The sequence below is a fragment of the Maniola hyperantus genome, chromosome 4 (genome assembly GCF_902806685.2).
Source record: "Maniola hyperantus chromosome 4, iAphHyp1.2, whole genome shotgun sequence".
Classification (NCBI taxonomy): Eukaryota; Metazoa; Arthropoda; class Insecta; order Lepidoptera; family Nymphalidae; genus Maniola; species Maniola hyperantus.
Window position 1 is genome coordinate 7,469,604 of NC_048539.1, and position 18,177 is coordinate 7,487,780.

Sequence of the window (18,177 nt, forward strand, 5' to 3'; positions counted from 1 at the left end):
CCTGTAAATCCATACTAATATTAATAATGCGAAAGTGGGTCTGTCTGGTAGCTATTCACGGCTGATCCGTTTAACCTATTTTGACTAAATTTGGTACAGAGATAGCTTGCATCCCGGTGAAGGTCTTAGGCTACTTTTATCCCGGAAAATCATAGAGTTCCCACAGGATTTTTAAAACTTAAATCCGAAGAATAAACCTCAAAATGAATACCAAAGCCTATCTAATCAAGTAACAAGAAAATCTTTTAACATTAATTATTTATTGTTTCCCAGTTTTCTCCCACCGAGCCTGGCGATTACCGCGTAGAAGTGCGATGGGCGGGCCGCCACGTGCCCGGATCGCCTTTCCCCGTTATGATATTCGACACACAGGAAGAGCTGCGCAGATACATACAAGCCACCGCCGCATAATACTTTAGTCCTCTTTACCACCATTCAAAATCATCATTATACAAGTTCTACAACCTAGGGTATCTTAGCTCTTACAGTGTCATTTCAAAATGGCTCCAGCTCTCGAGCCCCATGGACGTATTTTCTGGAAAACGTTATCAAAAAAATATTTCGATTATGTCTTCAGTCCGTTCACTATAACTTTTCCCCTGACGTTATATTGGCACCATTGCAAATCACACAATAATAAACCCTAAGCTCTAAGAAATAAAGCAAACAAAGCAATGGTGCCAACATTGACGGCAGGGGAAAAGTTATAGTGAACGGACTGTAGTATGGTTATTATGAGATTTGACATCTCACCAACGTTGATAGAATTCGAGCATCGCAACACAAAAACGTCAGACTAAAATGGACCTAACTCTCTTGAGTTAAAGTCGAAAATGCAATACCACTGACTTTAATTTCGCAAGGTTTCAACTTGAAGCGCTGGCTTTAGAGGCAAGGACGAACTAAAGTTTTAAAACAAGCCTATTATGGTGCATTTTAATTTGACTCTAAAGTGTTTTTGAAGCTCGAATTTTATCAACGTTGGTCACATGTAAAATCTTCTACTAAAGCTACTGGATATTTCTTTCCCGATGCGACATATCATTTTACCGTGATCATCCCGTTGTAAACTTCTGAATTGGAACATTCTTCAGGAAATGCGTTCCAATCTCTACCCCGTCAATCCTCTAGCTCTTTTTTAACTATTCTAAAATATTGTCCTGTACTGTTAAACCGAAAATAAACAGAATTATTATTAGAGATAATTTTATTGCTAAGAAGCCAATATTCATTCGAACAAAACAATAATCTGTGTAAAATATTTGTAATATTAAAAGAACAAAATAATATGAAATATAAAGTTGTGTCTAAAAATTCCATCTAACTTTTTGTTTTGACAATGACTATATTTCTCTTTCTATTAAGTTTTTATGTTCTGTGGCACAGCAGAATTTGCGTCAATGCCTATCTACTATTAAGGTTAATGTACACAGTACTGCGTCACTGCAATACAAAACGAATAACTGCTGTTTATTTCGCGTGACGTATATATATGTATACGATATACAAGTTATATTAAAATTTAGGTATTTTTTATTATATTCAGTGCCCCATATTCATTCATCCGTAATCCTACCCTATTCAAATACCAGTAGATTCCTACTTACTTTAATCACGATATGGTATTTTACACCAACCGACAAAAATGTATAAACAAGATAGTACTAGCAATAAATAATCGAAAATGTTAATTTCAGTTTATAAAATTTTAATAATGAATTTCATAATTCATTTTAAAGATTTCACTTTTTTAATCTGTTCTACAAATATCCAAAACGCATGACACCATAGCCGCCATGCTAATTCTGCGACTGTGACGTCACATGGATTTAAATTGTAATGTATTTCAATTTTTCACTAAGAAAGCACCGTTGCCTGCCAATCTGTGTGACGTCATAACACCCCATGAACCTAAAAAGATGGCGGGTAGCGTTTTCGCAGCGAAAATGCAAAATTTAAATGCATTTTTATTGCACTTATCAATCGAATAAATTTTTTGTAAATTTTTTGGTACTTTATTATCACTTTAGGATCAAATTAAGACATTTTTCAAAAAAGGGTAAAATACCCTGTTAATGTATAGTCCGTACAAACTGAGTTTTCACGCGCCATTTTAACTGTGTCAACTGGCATGTCAAAACTACGGTTCACTTTTAAAATAAGGGCTAAAAAAATCGTACTTTTGACATGACAGTTGACACATAAAGTTAAGATGGCGCGTGTATCATTTTGTACGCATTATATTCCATGTTGGTAACAACCAAATTGTGAGTAAAGTTAGCAGGAGCTGTCAAGCTATGCTTAAAACCATTTGAATAAGGTAAGAGTAATAATTACTCGAATAAAAGAATCTCTATTATATCATTAGGTTGGTACGAGTCATTTAGATAGGTACCTTATATTTAGGTTTGTAAGGACTAAAATAGGATACACGGGAATATAAAATACTTTATCTATACATACATTCTCTGCCATACATAAAAATAATATAATAATTGCAATGAAATCAATTAATAAAAAAAAATACAGTCATAACTTTTATTGTTTATCTAATTTAGAAATGTATTTCAAAGATTTTATTTTAATAATAAATCAAGATAATATTCTCTCTTTTAAATATTTATAAAACGTGTAATTATGGATGATTTTTATATTAAATTATTTGTAATGGACAACCATCTTTTGACATTATAAAAACGATTGCAAATGTGCATTTTTTGTTTGTATTAATTCAATTTTTCACCACTATGATAAAATTCGATCCATACTGTCCAATACTAAGGTAGGTACATGAAGTACATTTGGATACAAAAAAATTAAAAGGAAAGAAGCATAATATTTTTCTATATGTTAATATTTATTAATAACTAGGTATTTAGATATAGGCGTCATAATTTAACTTTTGTATACTAACTTGTTTCTTGTTACTATGGCCTAGTATTAAAGTATAAGTACGATGTAAACTAAACTTGCGCGTTACGTTTCAATTCTAAGTGTGTACGAGCCTTTATAGGCACTAAATAGAACATAATACATACATTACGTTCTACAAGTATTATAATATTTTCTGTACCAAAAATCAAAATCATAATCATTTATTCAAAGTAGGTAGGATTTGGAGAATGATAATATTACAGTGGTGATAATTAATTACGTAAACTTAAAACTACGAGGGTTCGAAACGCGCGTACAGTTCGCGACATAGATTAATATGTATATGGTTCGCGACAAGTTCAGATGGCATTCGGGGTTTGAGGCGGAGGGGACGCCCCGCACACCCACACGTCACCCGCGCTCGCCCGCACCGGGTTAGCGCGGGGGCTGTACTGGTGTGCGAGGTGTTCCCTCCCTGATCGATTGCCATCACGCGACCTGTCGCGTACTAGTTATATACTGTATGCAATAAAGTGGTTAAATTTTAATACAAATAAATAAAGAAGGATAGTACTACGCTCGTGCCTTCTCTACTATTGTCTGCACGTTTAGTTTACATCTTGATTTACAAATTGACTGGGTAAATGCTGAATAATTATCAGTTACTAATTGTTAATAAATTGAACATTATTACTTTTGTTGTTTTTATTTATAACTAGCTGACACGCCCCAGCTTCGCTCGGGTGGAGTTTAGAAAATTGAGGGGGAGGTTTTAAATTTTTCTCTCCGTAAGAACCATCCTCGTAGGTACTTCAAGGAATATTATAAAAAAGAATTAGCGAAATCGGTTCAGCGGTTCTCGAGATTTGCGATGAGCATTTAGTAATTCATTTTTATAATATAGAGAATAATCTATTTTTGTACACAACTAAATGATGCCTGCGACTTCGTCCGCGTGGACATTTTTTGTAGTGTTAGCAACTATAGTGCACGACAGGTCGAGATGGCAATCGAAGAGGTAACGCCTTGCACACCCACAGCCCCGCGCTTACCCGGTGCGGGGCGTCCCCCGCCTCATACCCCGATAGCCATCTCAGTCTGTCGTGGACTATATGTAGGTACATTACACTGACTAAATTAAATTATGAGATGCAAAATTCAACGGCTAGTCACTGCAGTTTAGTGCTCTTCAAAAGCGCGCGAAAAACTCGTCATAATGCAAAACCACTATGCTACTGTCTTTAGAAGTTTAGATATACTTAGGTACTTGTCTAAAAGCACAGAGTACTTTTTACTAAAAACTTAAAAAGCTGTTAACTCTTAAAAAATAGTTTTTTGAGTTACCGTCAAAAAACATGCGAATTATCAAAAACTATTGTTTCTAAATTTAAAAAGAAAATGCTACGTAACGCACGTGACAAGTCGAGATGGCAATCGGGGAGGGAAAACGCCCCGCGCCTCATACCCCGATCGCTACTTCGACCTATGACTTACCTACTATAGGAACCAAGGTTTAAGTTATCGCGTAGTAAATAGGTAGGTACGAATTATAAATACACTACACAGGTGTTACGCACTGCATTTAATTACCAATTCACTTCTTGTTTAAACAAAGAAATAAAGGAATTAAACAATAACAAACATTATAGAAAAAATATACCTACAACAAAGTAAGGCCATTTAAAAACACATGGCGTACGCTTTAAATATATGAGTATGTACATACACTGCTATGAATAATAATTCATACTAACCTATTTAAAGAGTACAAAAAAACAATCTGTATTGACGAATATTGTTTGATATTATTTTACCGTAGAAGAATTTTATAGCGAGGCACATATTACCTAAATATACACCTGCTAGGTACCTACCTACTTAAATACAAAGTTCTTAGTTGGTAGGCATAGTCCATACAAAACGACTCCTCACATGACATTTCAACTATGGGTAAACTGTCATGTCAAAAGTACGGTTCGCCTTTAAAATAAGGACTAAATATCTGTGAAAATTATAAAATCGTACTTTTGACAACATGAAATTTGACACAATATAAAGTTAAAATGGCGCGTGAGGAGTCATTTTTAGGCATTATATAGATAGTCATGGAATCGTGCATTATGTAAAACACCTAAAACATTACCTGTATTATATATAAATATAGGTATACTTAAAGCAGATCTATAGTAGGTACGCGACAGGTCGTGATGGCAAACCGGGGTATGAGGCGGGGGGATGCCCCGCACATCCACGCTCGCCCGCACCGGGTTAGCGCGGGGGCTGTGCGAGTGTGCGGGTTGTTCCCTCCCCGATTACAATCTCAACTTGTCGCGTACTTCACCTTCCAAGAGCTGTACCCATACACTTTGTTGGTAGCGCGACGTGGTTGCACCAACACTACTGGTGTCCTAGTAAGATAGGATTATGTAACAGTCTAGTTTTAATTCATAATGCATTAGGTCTATATCGAAAGCTGATACTGCGACGGTCAGGGTATGACACTCGAGCGCTGCCTGCCATTTGTGTGCGTAGAGCATCCAGACTCTGCCATAGCTGCTGCATCTGCCCGTAGATGATCACTTCCAATCGCTGTATGGATGAATGGAGTTCTCCTGAAACGATAATATTGTTTCAAGATAGCAAACAGACTGATAAATGTATACTAATCCATACTGCATACTACTTAATATTATAAATGCGAAAGTGTGTCTGTCTGTCTGCTAGCTTTTCACGGCCCAACAGTTAATTGATTTTGATAAAATTTCGTTGTTCTGTTCGCGTTGTATCTGTTGTTGAGAGTTGAGACCGACAAAACGTCATATAAGTAGGTATGAGTGAATGAGTGAACGAGACACATATCCATAATCTGCCACTGCTGACGTAGTTACTTACTTGATGTGACTACTCCATGGAGTCTCCTCGTAATAGTAGCGTTGGCTGTAGCATTGACCTCTTGAGTCTTGACCGAGCACATAGCACGCGCTTCCTCTCTGGGACCACTCCCATGGTATGTCGCGTTTTTCACCTCGATGTATGGTTGCTTGTTAACCTTGGACGTACTGATTGTGTATTGCGGCCCACGTGCTGTAAAATTAAAATGTCTAATATAAAAAAAAACCTAGTACGCAACAGGTTGAAATGGAACAGGTTAATCGGGGAGGGAACGCCCCGCACAGCGCCCGCGCTAACCCGGTACAGGCGAGCGCGGGTGACGTGCGGGTGAGCGTGATGTCCCCCCGCCGATACCCCGACTGCCATCTCGACCTGTCGCGGACTATACAACTTCGGCGCTTCAGACGAGCAACACAACACGTCTTGATTGTTCACTAATAAATTGATTCATTGATGTGTGTCTAAAAAAATTAGCACATATCTATTCAGCTAGATAACAGCTGAGTTAAATAATACTCTATTGTAACTTGTAAGTAACGGTGGTTAGGTAGGGATAAGAAATTTTATGTATTTTGTCCTTTGAGAACTAATACGTTGTTAGGTAACTATCGGCTGATTAGGTATACATCAGGAAACACTAGCCCGGAAAATAAGTAGATAGGTATACGACCTGTTTTCTCATCGTAGGTACTACTAAACAGTATCAAATGCAGTAGATTGTCTAATAGGTAGTTCCACGGGGTAGAAAAGTGGTACCTACCTATTCATCTATAGGTAACCAACTGTGCAGTATAGATAAGCTTCGTCATCATCATCATGATCAACCCATCGCCACGCGCCGGGCCACAACTGAGTACAAGTCTCCTGTCAGAAAGAAGGGTTTAGGCCATAGTCAGCCACGCTGGCCCAGTGCGGACTAGCTGATTTAACACTCCTTTGAGAAAATTATGGAAAACTCAACACAGGTTTTCTCACTATGTTTTCCTTCACCGTCAAAACGAGTGATATAAAACCACCAAACTCCGGAAAGTTTATTGAGTTTTAGAATCGCCGAGCCAGAACGAGCGTCTTTCGCAACATCTAGACTTTACTAGATAGGTACCTAGTTAGGTATCTACTAGTTGAAGATAACGGTGTAATTCGCTCTAATAGTTCTAAGGGCTTGGTTGAGACTATGACATAATACTTGTATCAACCTGTATAATTAGGTAAGTTATAGCAATAGTAGGTAGGTACCTACCTAGGTAGGTACAATCTTTTAAAAAATTATGAGAGCCACAATAACTTGTTGTAATTTTTATAGGTAATCAAGTAAGATTTTTGATTTTAGGGTTCCGTACCTCAAAAGAAAAAACGGAACCCTTATCACTTAAGGATCACTTTGTTGTCTGTCTGTCTGTTTGTCTGTCTGTCTGTCGGTCTGTCAAGAAACCTGCAGGGTACTTCCCGTTGACCTAGAATCATGAAATTTGGCAGGTAGGCAGACATTCGGGGAAAAATCTAAAAAACTGTGGTGGTTACATCACAAAAAAAATTAAATTGTGGTCATTTTTATTATTATTCAGATACAAGTTAGCCCTAGACTGAAATCTCACCTGGTGGTAAGTGATGATGCAGTCTAGTATGGAAGCGGGCTAACCTGGAATGGGTATGGTAGTTTTTATGAAACCCATGCCCCTTGGTTTCTACACGGCATCGTAGCGGTATAAGTTATAACTCCGAAAAGTTAAAGGTGCGTACCCGGGATCGACCCCGCGAACTCCCGGCTGAAAGGTCGAGCCAATCGTCGTGTATTAGGTATAGAATATTTTCGAACGTTTTGAATTCAAAGATTGTTAAAAATTGCTTTAGGAATGGTTTGTTGTTGAAATTGTTATTGTTGTTGTTGTGATTGTGATTGTGATTGTGATTGTTGTTGTTTTGTTGATTGTTCAAAGGTTGCTGTTGCTGTGTAGGTAATAATAATAACCTAGAAACTAAACTAAAACCTAGAAACTAAAATGTAGGTAAGTAATAGTACTTACAATAAGTATTTGCAGGAGCAGTAATAACCGAAACCATCACATAAAACGTAATCCCTAAGAACAGCACACATCGCCATAGCTTTTCCATTTCGATTTATTGTTCTAGGTATCTTTAAAATCTTGTTTTGAAATTTAAAAAAAAATCTGCCTACATTCTTTTAACAAACTGTTTTTATTTTAACCGACTTGTTTATTAAAAGGAGTTTATATCGCGAGACTTGGAATAGAACTTTGAGCGGTTCGCGTTGCGTCCACGACTAAATCAGTACCAAAACTAAATCTACCTGCGGATCTGCTCTACGAGTTCATCTCGATTTATGTACATTCGTAGCTTCCTGCTACGCGCGTTGAAACTTTATTCTCAAAACTGTGGCATTACTATACAGTAGGTACGGTCTATGCATTTCCATTGAAGAAACTGCTAAAAGTAATTTGTAATCCGTACAAAATGACTTTTTACGCGCTTTTTCACTATGTCATGTCAAAAGTACGATTCACCTTAAAATAAGGACGAAAATCGTATTTTGACATGAAATTTGACACAAAGTCAAAATAGCGCGTGAGAAGTCATGTTTTACGCATTATGAAGCACACTGATAAGTACCTAAGCATCTATCTCTGTAGGTCCCTCAAAATCAGTTGGGCCTTAAAAACCTAGCTGACAGCAGACAAGACGCATACACTTTCGCATTTATAATATTAAGTATGGACTATGATTGATCGTAACAAACGTAGTTTACTATCAGAATTCAGAAGTCATTTAATTACTCCCGTGGCTTCCTTTGGTCATGCTCTACTTCAATTATCAGGCGTTGGCCTATTTTTAAAGTGTAGGTAGAAATCAATCTGTTGAGTCGTAAGATTGATTAATACAATAGTCTTGAACTGTTTAAGAAGCTGGTGTCAAGAAAAAAGAGCAATGACCTTGAACCTGCGCAGTTGGTGATTTTTCGTAGTAAGTATTTGGTGGTAGATAGAAAAGTAGGTAAGTAGGTGCGGATCGTCAGTCAACCCATCGTTTCGCGCGCACAAGAACATAGGCACATAAGTTTACTCGTGTGCAGTATAGATAGGTGCATCTCCATACAGTCTCTCAACTCGCGAGCAAGAGTCCGGATCGGTCACAATAGTTTGTGTTGCAGTAACCAAGCCGAATTCCTTGCTCGCGAGTTTAGTAATCAAACACTGTATTATATGAAAAATACACTTTAAAAAACAAGGCCAGTTAAAATAAACAAATGTCTGACATCAGCTCGTTAAAGACTGAAAGTGGGCCTTGTTAGGCCATGTAGCCTTGCTTTAACAGACTAACGCCATATCATATGGTGATATGACTCATCATTACACCCAACAGATTCAAGAACCTAGGTAATATTGTCAACACAATATTTACTTACACTGACTAAACACAAAAGGATATGCCAAGCCGTTACCTACCTTAAACAATTTGAGCAGCTGCAGCTGCTCGTCGAAACCTCGGTCGAAAAAACCTTACTAGCCGTGCTGCCGCGCAATGCAATCGCTATGTTGCCACGCTGAGAGAGGAACCAGTGCCGGCTTTACGTATGGTATAGGGTGTGCATTTTTCCCTGTAATCGATGGGTGTGCAGCGCACACGGGTGCAGACTCAGAGCTGAGCGCACGCTCGCGACGCATCTAAAGAGCATGCGTGGCTCACGGCCCTCTTTTTAAGTTAAATATTTTTGAAATGAACGAGGAATCCACGGAGGGCGTACCGCAAGCAAAGTCAGTGGGGTATTGCCTCTATATAAGTATAAAATCTACATATCTCTATATAATAAAGTCCTGACTGACTGACTGACATATCAACGCACAGCCTAAACCTCTGGTCCTAGAGACATGAAAATTGGAAGGTGTGTTTTTTGTAAAGAGTAGGTCTCCACTAAGAAAGGATTTTTCAAAATTCCACCTCTAAGTGGGTTAAATGGGGGGTTGAAATTTAAATATGTAGTCCACGCGGATGAAGTCGTGAGCATAAATAAGCTCGCCGCAATATAAAAATATGAAATCAAACGAAAATGTATTGTTAAACATAAGTCGTTTCACAATTATTATTGTGTCGGGAACCCTGAAGTAAGTTAGAAAAATCTGTGTTACAAGTCATTTATAACTGCACCATTTGCACCCGAATTTCCGATCGCACTGGTAAAAATATCATAACTGTAAGTATTATTCCATTTTGATACCGCTTAATAGAGGGGTAGAGTAGGCAAGGATATTGATTGCACCCGGGTGCTACATGGGCCAGAGGCGACCCTGAGTGGAACCAACAAATAGATCTATTATTTACTTAATATACCAACAAATAAATCTATTGTTAGCAAAGTGGTTATAAAATTAAAATAAAATAAGTACTGCATGGCAGCCCTGAGGAAAACCGTTTCTTTTACGGTTTTACATCCAAAGCATAAGATGGGAGCGTCGATACGTTTACGACTTAGTTTCATATACTTTACGAAATTGTGTCAAGGTCCTGAATACCATAGAGTTCATGCCATCCATTGTTGTTCCGCTTCTTTTATCATCATGGGAAATTAATTCAATTAAAGTACACCATTCAATGAGCGTTATGGGGCTTAACCAAAAGATTTATTGGTACGTTAACATTTGGCAGCATCTATTTCCTATCCACCATTCTTCAAACTATGTGCCTAATGCAATTTGTCAGATAGTCAGATGCAACAATTACTTAGGTAAGGTATATTGTACATTGTCATCGGAATAAATTAATCTAGATCAGGTTTCAATTTTTATTTTTATCAATGCATACCTAACGTACCTGCCCACCCATTCTAAAGTACCTATAGTGGTTTCTATAATCTATATATATAAAATTCAAAGTCATGACTGACTGACTGACTGACTGACTGACATAGATATCAACGCACAGCCTAAACCGCTGGTCCTAAAGACATGAAATTTGGAGGGTCTATTCTTTGTAAAGAGTAGGTATCCACTAAGAAAGGATTTTTCGAAATTCCACCCCTAAGTGGGTTAAATGGGGGATGGAAGTTTGTATGAAAGTCGGTCATTTTTCAAGTTATTTGCATGAAAATTGGTATTTGGGTTTTCGGTCACAAATGAAGAAATACGTGTTTCAGGATTTTTGGAAAATTTGCCCATAAGGGTGTTAAAATAGGGGATGAAAGTTTGTATGGGAAAGTTTTAATTATTGATATTATAATTAACTTGAAATTTGGAAAGTAGGTTTTTTCTTGAGGTTAGGTGTCAGCTAAGAAACGACTATGAGAAAATCCCCCCAAGGGATGAAATGGGGATTGGAAGGTTATATGTGTTATTCGGTGCTGGTGCAGGGTGCGCAACCTGATGTTATAATGTTTGTTTCTGAATAAAAACATGCCATTTGTTTCCTGTAAGCCACGCGGGCGAAGCCGCGGGCAGAAGCTAGTCAATCATATGGTTGCTATGTAAGTACATTATAGTCGCGATAACATTCATGCAATTTGATTATTGTGGTAGGATCTTACATGCAATAATAGCCTCAATAGCTCAACGGTTAAAGGAGTGGACTGAAATCCGAAACGTCGACAGGTCAAACCCGGTTGCGCTATTGTCGTACCTACTCCTAGCACAAGCATTACCTACGCTTATTTGGAGGGGAAAGGGAAATATTGCTCATAAATCATGATAGACATGTCATGGCTAATATTCTTTAAAAAAATACGTACCACCGGGATTGAATCTAAATCACAACTTACAAACACTTCTTTATGCAAATGTTTAAGCATCTACTTACCATAATTTATTAAAATGTTCATGAACGCAAATGAATAAATATGCAGCAAGCAAGAAGATCACCTGATGATAAGTGATTACCGCCGCCCATGACATCTTGAGTACCCAAGGTAGGTACTTCCATACCTTTTGAGAAATTTGTTAATCTGCCCATCGAGATCGTAGAATAATTCTGATTCCTCCCTCCCTCAATTATTAAGGGAACACTACCTACAATATTGTGTAAATGCATGGCATCAAGTGACGTGGACTTTTTTGTAAATTAAATATATTTCTTATATCTATATAAGTATATAAAAGAAAAAGGTGACTGACTGATCTATTAACGCACTCAAACTACTAGAAGTCATGCAGCTAGCAAGCTATAATATGAAGCAGACATACCCTATGGGGATAAAATAGGGGTTGAAATTTGCTTAGCCAACCCGGACGAAGTCGCAGGCATAAGCTAATAGGTATATAAATCCAAAACAGCAATGCCGTATCTCGTAATAAATATCATAGTACCTAATCAACAGATTATTTACCACAACAGTTTGTACTTAGAACAGGATTAGTCAAGATAAGAAAACTTATCCCAATTTCGAAACCGCAAGAAGATAGAGTCGCGGTTAATCAATTGATTCACGGCCAAACTTGCGTGATATATAATCCTAAGACCTTAGACGAAAATTTAGAGCATACAGTTGATAGCTAACAGTCATGAAAATTGTCTTTTTTCTCACGGTAATTGCAGTTGGAAGTACAACAAATGGTAAGGTTGGCTTAAAGGTGCAGACAATTAAACCGCTGTGCTGGTGTGTCGCAAGTGTGAGCGACTCGGCAGAAAGTGCAATGTGCACGTCTTCATAATCCATAGTCCATATCCATAGTAAATAATGAACGCAAAAATATCTGTCTGCTAGCTTTTCACGGCCCATCCGTTTAACCGATTTTGACGAAATTTGGTACAGATATAGCTCGCATCCCGGGGAATGACATAGGCTGCTTTTTATCCCAAAAAATTAAATTAAATTCCCACGGAATTTATGAAAACCGAAACTCACGCGGTCGAAATCGCGGGCATCACCTAGTATAAAATATATAGCTCATGCATGATGCATGTATGATGTATGCATGATGGCAACATGCCATTGATTCTGTAGGTAGTTTATTTACAGTAGAGAAAAATGACAGATTTATTATAGGTATCGACTAAAAATTCCAAAACAGTTTCCTCCAGTCCCAATTGCCAGATGCGAGAAGGCAATGAAGAACTCAGATGGACCTTTAAACTTTCTGATAAGTAAATATTTCACTAAGTTAAGTAAGTTAAGAAGTATTTCAGGTACCCTGCTATTACAAATTAAATACAACTCTACCTTATGCAATTGATTAGATATTAAGTTGTCCTGTTTGTCCTGTACATTTAAAATAACGTCTAATTTTTTTTAGCTGTTCCGTTTCAACCTACACTTGACCGTCAATTTAATAGCAGTGCAATAATACGACAGCTCTTCGAAATGCTTAAATATTTTATAGAAAATGGAAATTCTGAAAAAGAGTTGCCGATTTTGGATCCATTTCATTTCGAATACACAGACGTCGAATTTTCTTCGCCTGCAAATACCTTGAGGTAAGGAATTAAGAAACTATAGGTATCTATAATTTTGACCTCAACCTATGGTGTTATTGTATTATTGTCGTTATTTTTTTTTTTTTTTAAATATTACTTGTCGCTATGACAAGTGTCACCGCTCCCCTGACAAGATGTCAGAGACTTTTTTAGACTTTATAAATTTTGAATTACACTAATTTGTTATTTATTTAATTTATTTATTTAATTTTATTTGTTGACAGAAGTGTCATTTTATGTGAAAGGAACAGAACCATGCAATTTCTGTCCATGTTAGTTTATGTATTCTTATAATATAAAACAACATTGGACCTTTATTATCTGGTTCTGTTCCTTTCAATGACTATTCTCGCAATTTTCAAGCAAAATTCTAAGAATATTTGCCGGCTTGCCGTGCTCTCCAGTATGGCGGGGATAGAGCCCCTGCACAGTTCTATTTGTATTTGCTGGTGTAGGTCCTCACGTATTCTGCTGTGCTGCGGACAGTCGATGAGTAGATGTAAAATCGACTCATCGACAGTCTCATCGCAGACACAGCCAGGACCCTCCTTGCACTTGAACCTGTGCAGGTACTCCGAAAACCCGCCATGCCCACTGAACACTTGAACAAGAGCTGGTGTTAGTGTTAACCTGCGCAAGATGGCATTAGCTCCTTCCACTGTTGGGAAGAACGACTTGGTGACTGCAGCCTTTTCAGTTATTTTATATCTATGTTGCCAAATTTTCACGGTTTCGTATCTGATATGTCTTTTGATAAAGGATATAGGGCACGCGTCGTAGTCGGGGGCTGTCTTTTTAGTTATTGCTGCTTCTTTAGCTAACTGGTCGGCTCTTTCATTGCCCTCGACCCCGACGTGAGCCCTAATCCAGAAGAGTCTGATTATTTTTTGTTTATCTTTTAATTTTTTCAAATTTTGTCTAATTTCGAATGCCAATGGGTGATAAGATTTTAAATTTTGAATAGTTTCCTAAGATGATTTTGAGTCACTGTAAATGTTTATCTGCTTATCTTTACATTTGATAGCAACATCGGTGGCTCGGTACAGCGCATACATTTCGGCCTGGTATACTGAGCAGTACGATTCCAAGAGGAATTTCTTTTTTCCGGTTTCTATACCATCTCTCCAGTACACCAGAGCTGCGCCGACCTTGCCGCCGATCTTGCTACCATCCGTGAATATTTGCAGCCCTTCCCGGTCGCTCTTCCCAACAGAGGGATCCGATATGTCCTCTAGTTTAGCGTAGTTAATGCCTATCTCTTGCGCAGGGTGGAGAGCATCCAAAAAACACTTCTTTGTCTCTACCAATCTGTCTCCTAACACATCTTGTTGTTTTCCTCTCTTGGCTCTATACAGTCTTGCTGCTTCTTGCACCCTTAGATCTAGAGGAAGTAGCCTGGCCAGGGCTAGAGCCGCGGGAAGTGACACTGTTCTATATGATTTTATGATTTTTTGAGCGAACCCTCTTTGCACGGCATTGAGGTGCTTCTGAATGGTCAGCTTCTGCGCGGCTGTAGCCCAGACGCTTGCTGCATAGAGCACTATGGGCTCTATTACCGAGACGTAGATCGTCCTGATGATCTCCGATCTCAGTCCCCAGTTTATTTTGGCTGATCTAGACAGAGGCTTGTAAATATTTAGCACTTTTGTGCAAATATATTTAACATGGCTGTTAAATGTCAACTTTCTGTCTATGATCAGCCCTAGGATTTTTATTTGTTCTTCCAGGCCAATCATTGCGCCCGCCATGTGTATGCATGGGGTGTCATATTTTAATTTCTTAGTTATGACCATTGCGCTGGTTTTGTGCGGTGCAAATTTTAATTTGTTTTGCACTCCCCACTCATACACATAGTCCAGGACCCGATCGGCCTGCTCTTCTATTTTTGGGACTGAGTGTCCGGAGAACACCAGAACGACATCGTCGGCGAACGCCTGGCAATATACGCCTCTCTCTTCGATTCCGTTGATCAAAGGATCCAGGAGTGCATTCCAGAAAGTGGGCCCCCCTATGGACCCTTGCACACACCCTTTTGTTGTTTCTGTAGTGCACTCCTGGTCAGCGTATCGCACGCTCACCCTCCTGCCTTGAAAATAACTAGTGACAAGTTTTCGTATGTTATGTGGGCAGCCTTGCTCCGCGAGCCGACATTTGATGGCGGGCCACCATGCGCTATCGAAGGCTCCCTCTATGTCCAACGAGACCACAACATTGATCAATTTGTTTACCAAGTTTTCACGAATGTGCTGCACGAGGTCATAGAGGGAGTCCTCTGTGCTGCGCTGAGGTGTGAAGCCGTACTGCCTGGGGTTCGCTTTCGGTAACAAGTGCCATCGGATTCTCCGTACCATCATCTTCTCCAAAATCTTGCCGAATATGGATAGTAGCCCTATCGGTCGATACGACTTGACATGATTGTAATCGGATTTTCCCGGTTTCCGTAGGACCACTATGACGGCTAGCTTCCAAGATGTTGGAAAGTGATATAATTCGAGGCACTTGTTCAGTATCGCGAGGAACACCTCCGTGTTGGACAGTATGGCTTCAGCGCAGATGTCAGCAGTGAACCCGTCCGGCCCGGGGGCTTTCTTGGGATTGAAGGTGTTCGTTACGTATACGAGTTCCTCTCTCGTGAACGGTGGATCCTGTATATCGTCTTGCAGCAATTTGTCAGAATTTTTTGATTTATTTCTAGTTTCCGAATGTTCTATACTATCTTCTGTTTCTAAGTCTTGTGGGAAAAATGTTGCTGCTAGTAATTTTGCCGAATTTTCTGGACTTAGAACAATTCCATCGTTCACGAGCGGTTTGTCTTCGTATCTGCCAGACGTCCTTCTTATAACGCGGTATATCCCGTCCCACAAGCTTTCTCGATCTTGGGTGCGGCAAAACTCTTTCCAACTTCTAATCTGTGCTTTTGCAGCTTCTTCTTCATACTTTTCCTTTGACTCGAGGTAGTCGTTTACCACTATCTGTTTACGTTATGGTGCGGCGCAGCGTATTCTGCGCTTCTTTGTAGTCATATCTTTTTTCAATTTCTCCAAGTCGGCGTTCCACCAAGGTAAGTGCACTTTTTTATTATTTTTATTTATTAATGGTACTGCTTTTTTGCATGATATTTTAACACAGTCTATAAATTTGTCTACTATTTCTTCTAGATTTTCTTTTGTTTTAATTTCGTTAATTTCCGTAGTTGACATTTTATTGCTATTTAGTTCATTTTGTAACTCTTGTTTAAATCTTTTCCAATTAGCCTTTTTGGTGTTATATATTCTTGTGGATTTTGTCAAACGCTTTTCTGTGGGTTTCTTAAGTTTTACTGTAAAAGTTATGGCATTGTGATCCGAACTGGTCATCCCTTCGTCTACCTTCCACTCCTCAACTAGCCCTAGGAGCTCCTGGCTGCACACGGTAATGTCCACGTTGCTCTTGTATTCCCTACCGTTTCTGATCGTATAAAAAGTAGGAGTCCTTCCCTCATTCAAGACGTGTAGATTCGTCTCCAAGAGTACTCCGAGCACTTCCCTTCCTCGGTGGTCCTCTGAGTCACTGCCCCACCATGGACTCCATGAATTAAAGTCCCCCCCTATTAGAATGTATTTTGTTTTTAGATTTTCCACAATAGTTTTGAGTTGTAATAAGTATGAGTCTAGGGGCTGGCTGTCCTCGAAGTACACGGAGACGATTCCGAGTTCCCAGTTATTCGATTTGAGGATCGCAACGGCTATATTCTCTGTGGTGGCTGTAGGGCATTCGACGATCTGCATGTCGTTATCAAATATTACAATTGCAGCCTTAACGGGTTTTGTCCGATTCTGCGATCGCTGAACTACCCTAAAGCCACCACTTTGCGCGATTTCTCCTTTCGCACCCACATAGGGTTCCTGAACGAGGGCCAGACTAATCCCACCCTTTTGTGCCTCCAGGAACATTTCTTTTAGGGCCAGCTGCTTTCTTTGGAGGTTAGCTTGGATGAATTTATACCCTTCGCTTGTTTCGCCCGAGGAGCCTTTAGCAATAGGCCACCCTCGCCCTTGCCAGAGCATCCCATTTCTTTCTTATCGGACAGCTTTCGTCGAAGCCATTGTGGTCCGCTCGATCTTGTTTGGCACTCTGGCAATTGCGACAGGTGGGCTTGTCTCCAGCCTTCCACAGTTCGCATTCGCTGCGCAGGTGTGGGCCCGCGCAGTGGCTGCAGGTGTCTACGGATATTGTCGTTATTGGATATTATTGACTAAGATTTTTTGAGATTTTTTATTTTAGCTTACACGCTGGTTTTGCTAATGGAGCTTTCAGTGGCCTTGGGAACTACCAACTATATAAAACAGAGTTTATAAAGAATGAAATTGCCATTGATTTATGTTTAAATTTTCCGTCTATCCTATTTAAATCAAGTAGGTACAAATCTATTTATAAGTAAGTATATTAGAAATTAGAATAAAAAGGTTTTAAAATTATTAATAGGTATAAACATTACTTTTTAATTTATTAAATTATACGTACATATCTACCTACTTAAATAATGCTTTTTGGGTTCACAGAACATTATGAAATGGAGGGTGAAATCTATGATTCTATACCATTAGCTGGAAAGGGGAGATTTGAGTAAGAATTATTTAAGCTGTTAATATTAAATTTTCCCCCATAAGGTACTTAGTCCAACGATCTCAAGCGAGTCTCCAGGACCAGGACCTGAGAGTCGCTGTTGCGGCACTGAGTTCTGTGGATCTCCTTGCAAGAGACATGTCTAGCGAGGTCTAGCAGAGGTCTAACGTCTAGGTACCGGTTTAAATGTCGGTGATTCAATGTGATATTATTTTCTTCTTTTTTAAACTCAAGTGATAATAAATTGAAATTGATAATTATTTACATTCAAATTACTTATTTTAAGTAGTTTATACCTATAGTTTCGTATTTTTTTAATATTTACAGATTCGACATTTACAATTTTACATTTTGTGGTAAAACACTCCTGAAGCAATCGGATAATGGAAA

The 18,177-nt window shown here is 38.7% G+C and overlaps 2 protein-coding genes across 2 annotated transcripts in view; one reads left to right on the forward strand and one right to left on the reverse strand.

Moving 5' to 3' along the window:
• The window catches only part of jbug (filamin-type immunoglobulin domains fbug), a 66,965-nt gene extending 63,398 nt beyond the window's left edge, over positions 1-3,567 (forward strand). The window contains exon 43 of the mRNA XM_069498339.1: positions 274-3,567. Coding sequence (XP_069354440.1) covers positions 274-411 — 138 coding nt within the window. The 3' untranslated portion in view covers positions 412-3,567. The remainder of the gene's footprint in view (positions 1-273) is intronic.
• Positions 3,568-4,441: 874 nt separating this feature from the next.
• On the reverse strand, positions 4,442-8,050 carry LOC117997223 (uncharacterized). Its single transcript, XM_034985468.2, has 3 exons — positions 7,791-8,050; positions 5,767-5,958; positions 4,442-5,486 (listed from the first exon to the last, which is right to left on the reverse strand). Exons 1-3 carry the CDS (start codon positions 7,876-7,878, stop codon positions 5,320-5,322), a joined length of 447 nt encoding a protein of 148 aa, XP_034841359.2. The 5' UTR covers positions 7,879-8,050; the 3' UTR covers positions 4,442-5,319.
• Positions 8,051-18,177: the final 10,127 nt, after the last annotated feature.